General features: G+C 39.2%; 1 protein-coding gene across 5 annotated transcripts in view; it reads left to right on the forward strand.

Annotated features, from left to right (window-relative positions):
- Positions 1 to 16,735, forward strand: part of ST6GAL1 (ST6 beta-galactoside alpha-2,6-sialyltransferase 1) — a 95,614-nt gene extending 78,879 nt beyond the window's left edge. For all 5 annotated transcript variants that reach the window (XM_060767935.2, XM_067465945.1, XM_067465946.1 and 2 more), the window contains exons 4-6: positions 2,817 to 2,918; positions 3,015 to 3,189; positions 10,627 to 16,735. In XM_060767935.2, the coding sequence (XP_060623918.2) occupies positions 2,817 to 2,918; positions 3,015 to 3,189; positions 10,627 to 10,868 (519 nt within the window). In that variant the 3' untranslated portion in view covers positions 10,869 to 16,735. The remainder of the gene's footprint in view (positions 1 to 2,816; positions 2,919 to 3,014; positions 3,190 to 10,626) is intronic.
- The last annotated feature ends 443 nt before the right edge of the window (positions 16,736 to 17,178 follow it).

Genomic DNA, 17,178 nt, shown 5'->3' on the forward strand with positions numbered 1-17,178 from the left:
TCTTGAAATTGGTACAGTATTTATTTTCTCTAACACATAGAATTTGAGGTCAGCTGCAAAATGATTTTGTTCCACAGCATGACCCACTAAAGGGATGCCTGTTCTGCTGCTCCTTATATTGCAAAGATATTCTCCTTTATGCTTTCTAAGGCCCCTTCCACACAGATGTATACAATCCCACATTATCTGCTTTGAAGTGGATTATATGACGGTGTGAATTTAGATAACCCAGTTCAAAGCAGATCTTGTGGATTAACTGCCTTGATATTCTGGGTTATATGGCTGTGTGGAAGGACCCTCAGAGGGCTAGTTGGGTTTTTTCCCCACACCACACAATTTAGAGAGTAGGCAAAGGGTATGCATCCCATGTGAAATCCTGTGGCTGCATCCTGCAGAATCTGGGGCGTATAATTTAGGGAGGCGTCCCCTGTGGCAATGGGTTAAACCCTTGTATCGGCAGGACTGATTGACCGACAGGTTGGCGGTTCGAATCTGGGGAGCGGCGTGAGCTCCCATCTGTCGAGCTCTAGCTTCTCATGTGGGGACATGAGACAAGCCTCCCACAAGGATGGTAAAACATCAATCATCGGGGGCGTCCCCTGGGCAACATCCTTGCAGACAAACAATTCTCTCACACCAGAAGCCACTTGCAGTTTCTCAAGTCGCTTCTGGCACACATACAAAAATTTAGGGGAGGGGCCTTTAAATTGCTCAGCCAGAAAAGTCCACGGTATTACTAAACTAAAGAGTTTCTAATTTTTGTACTGGGTGGCATAAATGCAAACACAGGGGGGGGGGGTGGTTTGGTTTGGTTTTTTTGTCATGTTGGGAGTGACTTGAGAAACTGCTAATCGCTCAGGTGTGAGAGAATTGGCTGTCTGCAAGGGCATTGCCCAGAGGACACCCGGATGTTTTGATATTTTACCATCCTTGTGGGAGGCTTCTCTCATGTCCCCAAATAAGGAGCTGGAGCTGATAGAGGGAGCTCATCTGTGCCCTCCCCAGATCCGAACCTGCAACCTGTCGATCTTCAGTTGTGCCAGCACAGGGGTTTAACCCACTGCGCCACTGGGGGCTCTAACACAACTGTTACTGGTAGTAAAATGGAGCAAGGTATTTTCAAACTACATAAACTAAGCTATCAGACCCATAAAAATATGCCACAACTATGTAAACCCCAGAGTCTTGGGGTCAGAAGTTTAAAGCACTGAGCTGCTGAACTTACTTAATTAAAGGTCAGTGGTTCATGTCCGAGGAGCAGGGTAAACTCACATTGATATCCCCAGCTTCTGCCAACCTAGCAGTTTGAAAACATGCAAATGTGTGTAGATCAATAGCTGCTGCTTCAGTGGGAAGGTAATGGCGTTCCATGCAGTCATGACAGGCAACGTCGGCTCTTCGTTTTAGAAATGGAGATGAGCACCACACCACAAAGTTGGGCACGACTAGACTTAATGTCAGGGGAATCCTTTAGCTTTTATGTAGACCCCAAAAGGTCTGTTTTCTTTCATTTACTCTTTGTAACATCAGCTTATAAAATATTTATGTCATCCACTGTAAATGCCAGACACTCTGGAGAAAACACCTTGCCATTTCAAAAAGTGTATATGGGAAGAGCTTTTCAATACAGAGTACAAGTGCTGTTTCAAAGCTTCATTCAGAAGGCTGCCCTCTTCAGGAAGAGATTAATGATGGAAGGCTATAGTCTGCGCTCCTCTCCTATGCAGTTATTTCCACTAGTTTCATAATACCTGTACAGGATGTTGGTCTGCCTGTCTGTCTGGGAGTAGAAGTTAACCCTGTCTTTATATTTGTGCATTATCTTTCTATCACTTCCTATCCTCTGTCACATGCAGACATCCCTATGTGAATACTTCCTACTGCTACAGGCAAATGCATGTGAAGTTAAAATGAGGAGAGGAGTTATAGCTATGCATCTCTCCTACTCCAAAACACACATGTTTTGATATATGTATTCTGTTGTATGTATTTTAAGCTATCCTAACAGGGTTGTTGTAGGTTTTTCGGGCTGTATGGTCATGTTCTAGAAGTATTCTCTCCCGACATTTTGCCTGCATCTATGACAGGCATCTTCAGAGGTTGTGAGGTCTGTTGGGAACTAGGAAAATGGAGTTTATATATCTGGGAATGTCCAGGTCGGGAGAAAGAACTCTTGTCTGTTGGAGGTATGTGTGAATGTTTCAATTTGCCACCTTGATTAGCATTTGATGGCATGATAGTTTTTAGGTGTGGCTTGTTACTGAATGGGGGAATCCTTTGTTGAGAGATGATTAGCTGTCCCTGATTGTTTCTTGTCTGAAGTTCCCCTATGTTTGTTGTTTTTTTAAAATTTACTGTTATAATTTTAGAATGTTTTAATACTGGTAGCCAGATTTTGTTCATTTTCATTGTTTCTTCCTTTCTGTTGAAATTGTCCACATGCTGTGAATTTCTTTGTGTAGTCTGACATTGCGGTTGTTAGAGTGGTCCAGCATTTCTGTGTTCTCGAATAATATGCTGTGTCCAGGTTGGTTCATCAGGTGCTCTGCTATGGCTGACTTCTCTGGTTGAAGTAGTCTGCAGTGCCTTTCATGTTCCTTGATTCATGTTTTGGGCAACGGTGCATTTGGTGGTCCCTATGTAGACTTGTCCACAGCTGCATGGTATACGGTAGACTCCTGCAGAGGTGGGAGGATCCCACTTGTCCTTTGACAAGTTATAACAGTTATAACAGATGTAAATTATAAAGCCATGCTTTTCATAGTTTTCTAATGGAGCAGAATGCATTTAATCATCACCTCTTTTATCATTTCCAGCTTATTACTGTTGAAGAAAAAAGGTTTCTTACAGACCCACAGTATAACTTTGGAACCTTAATTTTATGGGATCCAGCCCCTTACCACTCAAGCATTGAAGAGGTAAGTTAGGTGAGAAGATGAAACTTTCTGGAGAATATTTCCGTATGTGGCCACTATTTAGATAAGATATGCGATTCTTTCAATTTTTGGTTTTAGTGGTATAAAAAGCCAGACTACAATTTTTATGGAAGCTTCAAGAACTATCGGAAAAAGTATCCAAAACAACCCTTTTATATCCTGAATCCGCACCTTCAGTGGCAGCTCTGGGATATCATTCAAGAAAACTCCCCAGAAGATATTCAGCCAAATCCACCATCTTCAGGAATGCTTGGTAAGTTCACTGCAGAACAGATCCACAATTCCTTCTCTTTGTTCTTCTAGATTTGTACTTAGGATCTAATTAGGGACCCCCTCCCCCTTACATGAGCAAAATCTCACAGTTGAGTGTTTGTTAGTTTGTATATGGAAACCCCCTGTGTGTGTGAGAGAGAGAGAGAGAGAGAGAGAGAGAGAGATTTGCTCCTATTGCACTTTTCTAGGCACACAGAACTATCTAATTTTGTAAATTAAGATGAGTCAGGCACACAACTGCCTTACAATAGCCTGTGAGCTAATAGGTTGTCATCACCAGCCGAGTGGTAATAGAAGTCAAGGGAGCTAAAGATGGAAATATATTTAAAATGGATTGAAGAGCACAGTTTTTCAGCTCCTCAAATTTTCCTGTTTTTGAAAATTGGTGACTGCCCCCAGGACACTAAAATAGTGATATCTGCCCCCCTCCCCCCACTTTTCTATTTTTATTGCTCTGGAAAAGAGAGTAGATTATATACCCTGTGACTGCTCAAGGCTATATGGTTCCCTTCTGCATCACAGAGAGATTCTACATTTGTTATCGAGATCCATGGTAAATTTGGCACTCGCAGCCGAATGTCATTGTTGATTCCAGCAGCACAATACGATGGTTGAACTTTTCCCTAATTCAGGGGTTCTCAAACTATTTCAGCCATGGAGCCCTTTTTGAAGCAGAAGCCCCAAGATATGTTAATATATTATCCTATATTTTATATAATGTATATATATCAGACATGGGCTGGGTCAGTGGTATGTGGATGAAGGGTGCTTGTGTGAACTATGTAATTCACACAGTGCAAAAATTAAGAAAGAACAATACAATATTTAAAATGAAGAACAATTTTAGTCCAACTCCTTCTGCCATGCAGGAAAAGCACAATCAAAGCACCCCCAACAGATGGCTACCCACCCTTTGTAATAATAATAGTAATCAGAGTAACCACAGGAGCCATCCAGTCCAATTCACTTCTGCCATGCAGGAAAACACAATCAAAGCACCCCCAACAGATGGCCACCCACCCTTAATAATAATAATAATAATAATAATAATAATAATAAATCAAGTACCACCTGCCAATAGTAAAAACTGGTGGGATCATAAACCTGCAAAGGTAGTAGAAAATGAACACGCAAAAATACTGTGGGACACAATACACCAGACATCACAATTGTGGAAAAGAAAAAAGTCTGGATTATTGATGTCGCCATACCGGGTGACAGTCGCATTGAAGAAAAACAACAGGAAAAACTCAACCGCTATCAAGACCTCAAAATTGAACTGCAAAGGCTCTGGCATAAACCAGTACAGGTGGTCCCAGTGGTTATTGGTGCACTGGGTTCTGTGCCAAAAGATCTCAGCCAGCATTTGGAAACAATGGACATCGACAAAAATCACGATCTGTCAACTGCAAAAGCCCACCTTGCTTGGATCTGCACCCATCATTTGAAAATACATCACACAGTCCTAGACGCTTGGGAAGTGTTCGACTTGTGATTTTGTGATATGAAATCCAGCATATAGATCTCGTTTGCTGTGACATACTGTGCTTTTGTGTCAATAATAATAATAATAATAATAATAATAATAATAATAATAGCAGCAGAAACACCATGGGTCATCTAGTCCAACCTCCTTCTGATATGTAGGAAGAACACAATCAAAACACCTTCTTAGCGGTGGGAGGAAATAGGGCTTTGGAAGCAAGGAAGGCAAAGGGGAAAGCATCTGGACACCGAGAAAGGTGAGGGGGGAAAAGGCTTTTGGCAGCAAGGGAGGCAGTGAAAGACTTTTGGTAGTAAGGGGGCTGAGGAGAAATAAGCAAGGGAGGTGTGAAAGGGGTAGGCGCAGGAAAGAGTATGAAAGGTTGGAGGTGGAGGAGGAGGAGAGATGCCACCATGAGGGAAATAAGAGAGAAAAGGACCGAAGGCAGTACTAGGGCTCTGCGGAGCACACTTTGAGAACCGCTGCTCTAGTTCACTCACCCTAAATATGAATACTGATTGAATACTAAATATGAATACTAAGAAATGGAGTAACTTTGAAGTGCAGACATGCAGGGTCCCTTTAGTGTGTAGGTAAAGTTTCAGGTGTTCAGGTCTCAGTCTTGGTGGTGATATTCAGGCATGTATGGTGGTAGTTGTGATTTAAAGCAAGCAAACTTACTTGCAGCTAAGTAAACATTTGCAGTAAAAAGAGAACTCAATTGCAATAATGAAGGTATGATTTCCGTACCATAAACACACCTGAATTGGTGTTATCTTTATATCTCACCACAAGATGGTGCCCTTGCATAGTAACATTCTATCAAAATAGAGAAACAAATATCAGAATGAGGGGAGAGAGGGTGGCCATGTGCCACATTTCAGACCAACAAGATGTTATAAGGCTGTACAGTGCCTTTGGTCCTAATAAAAGGAATTACCCATCTCAGATATTTATTCTTATTCTATAGTACAAGGGCTACTTCTGTTCTGTTTGCTTTTTAATCCCAAATGTTTAAAGTTGGGTTTTTGTTCATTACCTTGAGTTGAAGGACACGTAAAGCACGGCATGTCTTCTTCCAAAATGGGACCTTACTGCCAGCAAGTAAGGTGTGGGTCATAAAGATTTCCCTACATTGCGCAAGCATGTCCTCCTCCCAGATACACTATACTGCTCATCTCACCCAGTGTTTTTAAACTTTTTAATATTTGCAACCGGCCCTGCCCACTGTGTTCAATTATTGTAATTGTCTACTTCGTATTGTTTTTTGTATTTTATTTTTATTATATTTTATTGCTGTATTTTTTCTGTTGTATATTTGCTTTGTTGTAACTGCTGGACCTGGCTTCATGTAAGCCACCCTGAGTCCCTTTGGGGAGATGGTGGTGGGGTAAAAATAAAGTTGATTATTATTATTATTATTATTATTATTATTATTATTAGTGTGAAAAGAAAAAGGATAACTGTTTGGACTAGTCAAACAGCATGGAGGATATCTGAAACAATGGCTTGATGCTGCCTTCATCTGTATTTAGTACTGTGACAAAGAACAGATGCTGACAGAACAAGGCATATCCCAGACCATTTTTGAAAGGACACCATTGATGTCCATGTATTCAAAGTTAGCAGAAACCAGTAAAAAGAATTCCACAGAAGCATATCCAGGCTGGACCTACACTGCCCTTTATCCCAGGATCTGATCCCAGATTATTATTATAAATAATAATAACAACAACAACAACAACAACAACAACAACTTTATGTTTATATCCCACCACCATCTTCCCTAGGGGATGTGGAGTGGCTTACAGAGGAACAAACCTAAAAATTACAGATAAAAATAGAGACACAGTTAAAAATCAATCAAAAAATAATAAAGCATAACACAGTCATGAACAGTATCATAAAACAATATGGCTAAGAGAAAGGTCATAATTAAGTTCAGGCTCAGTGAGTGCAAATATTTCCTGCTTATCCCATATTATCTCAGTGTAGACTCATATAATCCAGTTCAAAGTAGATAATCTAAGATCAGATCCTGAGATATAGGACAGTGTAGATCCACCCCCAAAGTTCAGAGATACTTTTTTGGAACTGCAGTTTCTAGAACCTTGCAGTTCAAGCAGCATAGCTAGTGGCTCCATATTTCTGCCTCTCGTCCAGTAACAAGTTGGAGGCATTGGTCACCCTACCTGAGATCTCTCCTTTGTCATCCAATATGTAAAACCTCATTTTTCTATACCTAATCCCAAAGTTTACAAAGGATTAAAGGTAAAGGTAAAGGTAGTCCCCTGACATTAAGTCCAGTCATGTCTGACTCTGGGGTGTGGTGCTCATCTCCATTTCTAAGCCGAAGAGCCAGTGTTGTCCGTAGACACCTCCAAGGTCATGTGGCCGGCATGACTGCATGGAGCGCCGTTACCTTCCCGCCGGAGCGGTACCTATTGATCTACTCACATTTGCATGTTTTCGAACTGCTAGGTTGGCAGAAGCTAGGGCTGACAGCGGAAGCTCACGCCGCTCCCCGGAATCGAACCTGCGACCTTTCGATCAACAAGCTCAGCAGCTCAGTGCTTTTACCCACTGCGCCACCGGGGGCTCCTTTACAAAGGATTACTATACTATAAATAACTAAAGTGGCAAGGCCTGATCCTAAAGTTACTTGAGGAGAAATTCAGAGAATTCTAGTCCAAATAAAAACACATTTTCCACACTCTTCCTAGTTCTAATCAGACAAGGCAGGAGAGCTCATGTGCTTGCAGAGTCTACTGATGGTATCAAGGAAAATGACACCTTGCAAAACAGTGGGGCTAGACCTTCTCATCCCCCCCCCCCCCTTTGCTTACTCCATTCTCTTTTTCCTGCAAGGAAAAAACTTCCTGGGATTGCTCATACTTCAAGAGTTATCTTACACAAAATTCTCACATGTTATTTTTTGCAGAAAAAGTAGCATTTTCTATGCAGGGAAGCATTCTCTTCAGAAAAAAAAACATGCCTAGAAATGTTCCTTGTTCTGTGCAGAAAAAAAAAACTATGTGCAGAATTTGGGGCAGAATAACTCCCAGACTGCAGGTTCTGAGCAGTCCAAGATTCTCAACAGTTGAAGAAACATGTTTTTTTAAAAAACACATACACATGTTTTCTTGAATATTTTCGAGTATTATTTCATTTTCAGTCTAGAAGAGTTCGCTAGTTCAAAGGGAAACATCCTCTAGAGGGCAGTACTGCTTTAGCTAAGGAGAATGTGTGGGTTTGTAGTAGATTCTACGCTAAAATTGCACATGTTTATAATAAAGTGGAAGCAGATTGATGGTGCCCTTTGTCATCCTATTTACTTGAGTCCCTTACTTCTATCCAAATTCAAATATATTTTCCAGAGATGATGCATAATAAACCCAAGCGATTTAGAGTGTTTTGCTTTGTTTGATTGCAGTTGCTTTCTTTTATAATGTGACATCAGTAATGCAATGTTGACAATCCATTAGAAGTGAATTGAGCTTAACCGAGAGCTATTATGGAACAGTGATTGAAGTACCTGACTAAGAAATGGGAGAACCCAGTTGTGGGTTTTTTTCCACTGAGCCATGAAATTCACTGGGTGAACTTGAACCAGTCTCTAAGCCTGACTTTTCTCATAAGATTATTGTGAAGTTGAAGTACGGAAGAGAAGAACCAGCATTCGGCCTAAAGTTTATTGAAAGACAGGCAGGATATAAATATGAACTAATAGGTGAATGACAAGCTTAAATGAGCTTCTCAGTTAAGAGGCAGCTCCACTGCTGCTTCTTCACACTTGATGACATGTAAACTGGACAGCAGTACCAGAAATTTTTCTTTTTTGATTTACAACTCCACCTAGAACAACTCCACCCAGCAGGCCCTATGGACTGTTAGAATGGATGTAAGGGTAAACCAGGGCTTAGAACTGAAAAAAACTTTGAAAGGAAGTTGGTTCCCATCAACAGTGAACATTTAATGCAGTTTCAAACCAGTATTGAAGAAAGTGCAGATGATTACATAGGAAATCAGGGAACCAGCTTGACACCTTGACACCAACCACAGAAACCCAGTGTGCATTAAGGGCTTTCTTGATGCGCTTTCTTGGGCATTTGTTGTCGAGTTTCAAACTAGCTTTGAATAGCATTAAATGATCTCTGGCTATAGTAAATGGCTTTGTGTAACCAGTTACAAACTCCCACCCTTTTAATTTGGAGATACGTACTTCTGGGTTAGAGATTGGAATTGATATGCAGCCCTGCAAATTAAGTGGATCTATGTCTACAAATTAAACACCTCTTGAACTGTGTTTTGCTAATCGTGAGCTTTGAGATGGAAGCCAGTCAGTGGTCCATAGCAAGCAGCTCAGATTGTGGAGTTTCCAAAATGCCTCTACTAATTATCCCTACTGTGCTTTCAGGCTCAGTAGTTCAGGAAGCTTCCATATACATCCCTGGATCCTGAATAAAGGTGAATTTAACTTTCAAAAGGCAGAGCTAGATTACAGCATTTGGCTCAGTCATTAGAAGTTTTGGGGGAGGGGGATCAGGAAGAGACATTAGGAAGATCTCCTCATTGTCTGCATTATTGAGACTTCACCATTTATTTTTTGGGTTGTTGAAAGTTTTTTGGGCTGTATGGCCATGTTCTATAAGCATTCTCTCCTGACATTTCGCCTGCATCTGTGGCAGTCATCCTCAGAGGCTGTGAAGATCTCACAACCTTTGAGAATGCCTGCCACAGATGCAGGTGAAACATCAGGAGAGAATACTTCTAGAACATGGCCATACAGCCCGAAAAACCTTGAACAACCCAGTGATTCCGGCCATGAAAGCCTTCAACAATACATTTATTGTTTTTCTAGCAACAAAGAGTAATTTCTTTTTGCTTTGCATTCTCATAAGAATTAACCAGATTCACAGTTTCTGAGTCAATATGCAAACCAAAAGCAATAAAAATGTTGGCAGGTATCTGCAACACTAACAAATGGTATTTTATGCAATTCAGCCTACTTCAGTAGATATAGTATGCAAAGCAGAATGCCATCATATATTCATACTTCTTAGATTCCTGTGATGCAAAATAACATATCCTTGTCCCTATTCCTTTCCACAGATTTTTCACATGGTGTTTTCAACTATTTGGCTGAAATCCTCTTATGACTTTATGCTATCTGAAATAGGAATTACACTACTAGCACAACTTTGGAGGTTTTTAAAAATTGGCTGGGTGTTTTGAGTGTGTAAATTCTTGCATGAGAGGTAGTTGGACTGGATGGCCATTGTCATCTCTTCCATCTTTATAATTCTATGATTCCTCACACAACAGTTTTGGTAGGCAATGCCGTTTCAGCTGCCACCCACTGCCTCAGTGGCCATGGATTAATCACAGGAATGCACCAAGGAAACCTCCATTGCACCACCATTCTGTGGTTTGCTTTTGTCTTTCCTCTAGACCAGTGGTTCTCAACCTGGGGTCCCCAGATGTTTTTGGCCTTCAACTCCCAGAAATTATAACAGTTGGTAAACTGGATGGGACTTCTGGAAGTTGTAGGCCAAAAACATCTGGGGACCCCAGGTTGAGAACCACTGCTCTAGACCTCAATAGCTATGGGCCTTTCCACACAGCCCTATATCCCAGAGTATCAAGGAGGAAATTCCACATTATATGAATGTGGGCTCAGATAACCCAGTTCAAAGCAGATATTGTGGGATTTTTTGCCTTGATATTCTAGTATATAGGGCTGTGTGGAAGGGCCCTATCTCTGAACCTCTGAATAAGTCCACTGGTGGAACTTTATCACATGCTAATTTAATGTAAGATCTTGCTTTCTATTCTTGCATCCGATTATCAAGCAATATCTATAATCCCTCTCTCTCTCTCTCTCTCTCTCTCTCTCTGTGTCTGTCTCTTTCTCCCTTGTTCTTTCATCCATAGGTATTGTCCTCATGATGAATTTCTGTGACGAAGTGGATGTTTATGAGTATCTCCCTTCCAAAAGGCAAACAAACATCTGTCATTATTACCAGATGATCTTTGACCAAGCTTGCACTATGGGTGCCTATCACCCACTCCTCTTTGAGAAAAATATCATCAAGCACCTTAATAAAGGCAAAGATGAAGACATTTACAATTATGGAAAAGTGACTCTTCCCGGCCTAAGGAATGTACAGTGTTAGAAACATAATTCTCACATTCTTCAGTCTAAAGGCACTTTTAAAACTTTTTTTTTAAATGAAGGACCAGCCAATACATGGACCGATGTGTGACAGTGAACAACGCCTTAATTCATGACTGCAAAATACATCAAAGATGTAGACAATTTAATCTCGCCTTCATGATTGCAGCCATAGAGCAAATAACATGACCTGTGATGCAGACATGGTTCTCAGAGGTGCATAGAATAATCCTTCTGTTTGCGGTCTTTAAAAAAGCCTCTAATATATTTAGGCTACGATGTAGAAAATTTAATCTCACCTTCATGATTGTAGCCATCGAGCAAATAACATGACCTGTGATGCAGAACATGGTTCTCAGAGGTGCATAGAACCTCTATTTGCGGTCTTTAAAAAAAGCCTCTAATATATTTAGGCAACTTCTACTTTAATGTGGAAAATTGGACTTAACAATGTTGAGAAGCAAAATAATTTTCCATTCCTCTGCCACCAAATACGCCAGCAACATCTACAGTCAAGCCTTCCGGATGGAATCTTACAACATGAACTTTAGTTTGAACATCATGCTTTTTAAAAATTACCAATGTTACTTCCATGAATACTCAATCTTACATTGCCATCTTGGATTCTGCTCTGGGAGAAAAGAAGGATGTAGAATCAATCAGTCAATCAATCAAGAAATCAGGCAATTAAATTTCCACCAAAATGACTTTTCTGAATGTACAATTAAGTATTTCAGAAAATGGAATTCCAGTGAGAAAAAATATGGTAATTCCATAAAGTTTAAAAACTAACAAACCTGCTTTTTGGTTGTGTGTCATCTTAACGCTGGTTGTTTCTTGGTATTCCTATGTTTCTAACTAGAAATTCTTAGCATATAATGGATTTTAGATACAACATCCATTAAAAAGCCCATGGTACTGTTAAAGGTGTAAAATTCCCATAAAGTTTCAAGTTGTGGGAAATATTTACCCTTCCCTCTTGTATGGAAAAAAATGAAAATGAATGTGATACCCTTTACAGCATGGGGTGAGAACCTAAGAACTGGATGTAGCCCTTGGGATCCCCAGGTATAGCCTATCTGTTGACTTTCGGCCAATGTGCAAAATGAATGATTAATTTGTCTCTGTAGAAGCCAGAAATTCTCAAACCACCAGAAATTGTGGTGGTTGCTTCCTCTAGGTCTCCTGAACCCCCAAATCCATTCCCTCAAAATGGCAAAACCCACACCAAAACAGCGGTCAGAATTCACATTGCACTTCTTTGGTGTACTTAAACATGCTTGTGTTGAATCTTTGGGGAGGGGATGAAAATTACTTTGTTAGTTTAAGAACACATAATAGGTACTATGTGTAATATGAAACAATTGTACAATTTTGTTTGTTATAAAATTTTAATGTTTAGTAACTTAAAAGTACAGGTTAGAAATTGAATTCCCTGTTTAAAATGTTTAAATAATTTGTTACAAATTCAGCTTACAATGAGCAGGCAAAAGAAATGAAAACAGAAGAAACTACCAACAATAGTGAAACAAAAATATGTTGCCTACTCTAATCTTCCATAAGGTCAAAGGCATAAAGCGTTTGTTCCCATAAAAAAGAACTGACAAGAAAATACCAAGAATTGTATACCAGGAATTGTAACGATCGCCTACTAGATATTGTTTTATCTAAAAGTCTTCCTGTAATATATTTTTTGAAAGGATTTTGTGGTACTAAATATATGAACACTTTGTCTTAAACTTTTTAAAATCCGAAAGAAAATACTGTAAAATCTCTTTTTGTTTTGTTTTTTTCTTCCAATTTTCAGTTTTAGAGGAAAAAATATTTTTGGAGAAAAAAAAGAAACAAAAAGTTTCCCCAGTTTTTTTCGTCTGAACTGTCATGTTGTCATATGGACTAGATACTGTTGTGGTAGGAAAATGAAAGACCCTCTCCCAACCGCCACTGCCTTGGCCCAGCAGCAGATGAAAGGCTCTCTATATATCAATGGTTCTCAACCTGTGGATCCCCAGGTGTTTTGGCCTGCAACTCCCAGAAACCGCAGTCAGTTTACTAGCTGTTAGAATTTCTGGGAGTTGAAGGCCAAAACTTCTGGGGACCCACAGGTTGAGAACCATTGAGATTTTATATAGAGAGAGAGCGAAAAAGAGGGAGGGTCTTAAAATGGTACTTCTACTAATCATATGAAAAAAATGAATAAAGTTCTATCTTTTCTTAAAGTGTTCTGCATACATCCAAATTTCTTTACTCATCTTTTATTTTCAATTATGCAGAGGTTGTTTTAGTGGAAGGTTTTTGTTTTTAATGAAGTCACCATTACTACCACCTTCTGGTATCTATAGGAAATACTTGCAAAAGGGAAAAGCATACAAACTAAAGAACAATAAAATCACTAAATTATAAATTTGTAAGAAATTCCCAAACAGCAGGCCACAAATTATGACCACAAAGATGAATGAGTAAATCACCCACAGGAAATCCTCATATAGGAAACAGAGAAAATGCCTGCTCTCTTCCTTGTAATAAATACCATTTCAGTTCCTACGGAATAATCTATCCTTTGATTTGTGTAAGACAGTGATTCTCAACCTGTGAGTCCACAGGTATTTTGGCCTACAACTCCCAGAAATCCCAGCCAATTTATCAGCTGTTAGAATTTCTGGGAGTTGAAGGCCAAAACATCTAGAGACCCACAGGTTAAGAACAACTGGTGTAAGAGTTTATGTCTTCCCTATCATTCTAGTTTGTTTGCTTCTCAACATTTGGTTCTCCAGTTGTTTTGAACTTCAACTACCAGAAATCTCAGACAGCTTTTCAGCTGTTAGGAATTGTGGAAGCTGAAGAACAAAAACCCAGAGGACCAAAGGGTGGGAACCACTGGTTTAGTAGATCAAGGATAAATCTCGATCTGAGAGACAAAATGACTTTGAAAGAGAATGTTTCTTCCATCCATCCCATCTCCCTTATCTCTCTTACACAAAATAACGTATCACTCCCAGTGCAACCAGTCAAGAAAGAGAAGAAGAAAACTATCTCCCAGGCTATCTCTGTCCCTTTTCAAGAGCTTCATAGTATCTATCCCTTACAAGTTTCAGGTGTCTGGCTTTTACAGTCTTGGAGACACAAGACAACAGGGAGACACAAAAAGAATATACTGAATTACGACGTATGCTTGATATACTGAAAGAGAGGAAAACTCATAATAGATTGACATTTATTAAAGGTATAAGTTTCAGTGGAAAACCAGGGTGATTACATGAGGAGGTTTCAGATGAGCTGAGATTTAAAAGGACAAATATAAAGATGGAAAGAGGCAGAGATCAACAGTTAAGAGTCCACATGAGGAGCTAGTGTTTGTAGAAAAGGTTGGTACAGCTAAATCTTAGGATGGGCTTAAGTTTTCCAGAGAGATTAAAATAGTGAAAATGTGTGTTAAAACTGTCTTCAAAGCAAGAGTAAGAGCAAAGAACTAGTAAGTCCCTCTGTGAAGAAAATTGAAACATGCTAAATGGTGTCAGAAAGCTGGATGGCCCAACACCCAATTTGTCCCCATTTTCTCTCAGAAGGAAAGCAGCTCTCGTCTTGGTGAGATTTTAATAAATTATACAGCGAAGGGGTTGCAACCTAAGATAAGTACAGAGGTAGTATGGGAACATCTGACCACTTAAAATGATTTTGTATCTCCAAATGATCTTTATCCAGTTATAAGAAAGGAGCCTACAGGTGTAACCTCAGAGTTTCTGTTTAACCTTTGCAAATTCTTGGAGAACAAATGAGGTCCCTGCAGACGGGAAAGGCAAATGTTGCCATATCTTTTAAAAGGAGAGAATATTGAATCTGGCTGACTGGACCAATTGTCTTGAAGCTTATGCCAGCCAAGGTGTTCAATTGCTTTATAAATTATTTGGATGGATTGATAGAGGGCAACCTCATCTAATATACAGATGATAGCAAACTAGGAAGTGTAGTTAAAGGCTTAGAGCCTCCGGGTAATTTTGGACTGAACCAAAACAAACAAATCGGGCAAAAACAAACTTAATTAAAAATGTAAATTTTAACTTGGTGAAAAAAACTAAGTGTGTACGACAAACTACAAATGAATTAATAGTGCAAAGTGGCAGAAAAATACTTCTAAGTTACAACTACAGAAATTGAGTGTCCTGATCAAGGGAAGTATTTGATGGTTTTTTTAAAAGGCTGTTTCAAGACTAATATTGATCAGCACTACCCATGTTGGTCACCAGTGAAAGTGTTGTTTGTTTGCTCCATAAGGCAGGAAGTCTAACTAGTAATGTCCACAAATGTGACACCGTGTCACTCTGAAAGCATTGAAATTAATCAGAAGCTAAGCAAGGTTGGGTCTGATTAGTGTATGGATGGCAGACCACCCAAGGATAGCAATGATCTCTGGGATAAAGATTCTTGAATGAAAACTCTGAACTGCTTCCAGAATTGAGAACAGTTGGCAAGATAGACCAATTCTATGGCTCAGTGTTTGGCAGCTTCCTATGCTTCTCTGTTTCTATGAACCGAGGGTATTTGTAGATGCAGCACATTTATATTAATGACAGCATACAAACAGGAAATCACATCTCTTGAGATAAGGCGTAATGTACCAAAATCAGGAAAAATAATTTTGAAAAATATACATCATATTGAGTAAATGAAAAATACACTCAATCCAAAGCAACCTGGATTTAAGCATGAGATGAGTTTGGTTCTTACATACAAGATTTGTATCATGCAAAAAAATCATTCCAAAATATGCTTTTGGTCCCTAATTGTCTACAAGCTCTCTAGTTAAAGCTTATTATATTACCTACTGTTTAGCAGTTTGACCTAAAGAGTGAGGTAAAAGCTGTTTAATCCAAGTGCTGGGTTCCTGACAAAATTGAAAGTGGAGGAAGATTGATTGAGCCAGAAAAATTCAGATAGAACAATCATGAAGTCTAGAATCACCAGGTAGAAATGTCAGTCGTGATAAAATGTGCTCTTGCGGGCAAGAACAAATTATTGTCCCTTGTTTTCCTTTCTCAAAGAATGTAGAAAACTGATTTTTCAGAAACAATTCCCCATTTGGTAAGTGCACAGGACAGTATAAGGCAGCCTAACTCTGCATGCTGACTGGTGGCCACTGCGTGAACAGAATGTTGGACTAGAGAGAACATCGATCTGATCCAACATGACTTTTCTTATGTTCTTATTCTTCATGTATCATCCCCACAAATAGGCTTACCCCATGCAGCTCTCAGATCTTATTTCAACATACAGCACAGAGCTGGGGGACATCTAACTCCTGCCAGTAGCAGGATTAGAAGCCTTGCTAATTGAAACTTTTCAAAGTTTTGGTGCTGTAGGCTATATTTCAGAGGAAGAAACTGGCAAAACCACCTCTGAGTATTCATTGCCTTAGAAAACCTTATGAAATTATTGGGTTGCCATAAATGGACAGCCAACTTGAAGACATGCACATGCTCACACATCATTTGAACATCTCAAAGTCCTGAATATCAATTAAAGTTAACCTATCTCTTTTTATCTATTTCTCTGTGAAGACAGTGATGTGACTCACTTAAATTCAACTCAACTCACGTTATGAAAATACTTTCAAGATATAAATTCAGAGCAGTTCTGTATTTGCTCCAAAATTTAATTTGGAACAATAATCACTTTGTAGCAGAGATGTTTCATGGAGTTTTATGCACTTGTACAGAACACTTTTATTAATAAAATTTTGCATTTTTCATGTTGAAATGTAAATGCAACACTCAAAATAATCAGATTTGTCAACACAGATCTTGAAAATAGTTTTAAACAATTATAAATGTTCCAAAGGTGTAAATTTTGTAATAAAGATTTTGTAAAGTGCTTGTTTTTGTTCTGATTTATTTCGTATCAAGCCAAGATTTCTCAATTAAAGTTGAAGTTAGAAATATGACTTAGGAAAAAGTCATTAGAAAACATAACAGTGGATGTCTTCCCATCTGTCACATTCAGTAAAACGGGAAGGTCTACTGCTTTAGGAATAGAAATCTTAGGATCTTAGAAAATTTATTTTGTGATTCTTAGTATTAATATTTTATTTATTTTCCATATTTGTACCCTAACCTTCTCAACCTCGGGGACTCAGAGTGGCTTCACATATTGGCAACAATTCAATGCTTAAAAACATACAATTGGTAAAAACATCTACATCAGTGTTTCTCAACCTGGGGGTCAGGACCCCTGGGGGGGGGATCACAAGGGGACTTTCAGAGGGTCTATTTTTATTTATTTTCTAGATTATTTTTATTTAGTGGGACTGACTGGGA

This window comes from Anolis sagrei, chromosome 3, assembly GCF_037176765.1.
Source record: "Anolis sagrei isolate rAnoSag1 chromosome 3, rAnoSag1.mat, whole genome shotgun sequence".
In the NCBI taxonomy this organism is placed as follows: Eukaryota; Metazoa; Chordata; class Lepidosauria; order Squamata; family Dactyloidae; genus Anolis; species Anolis sagrei.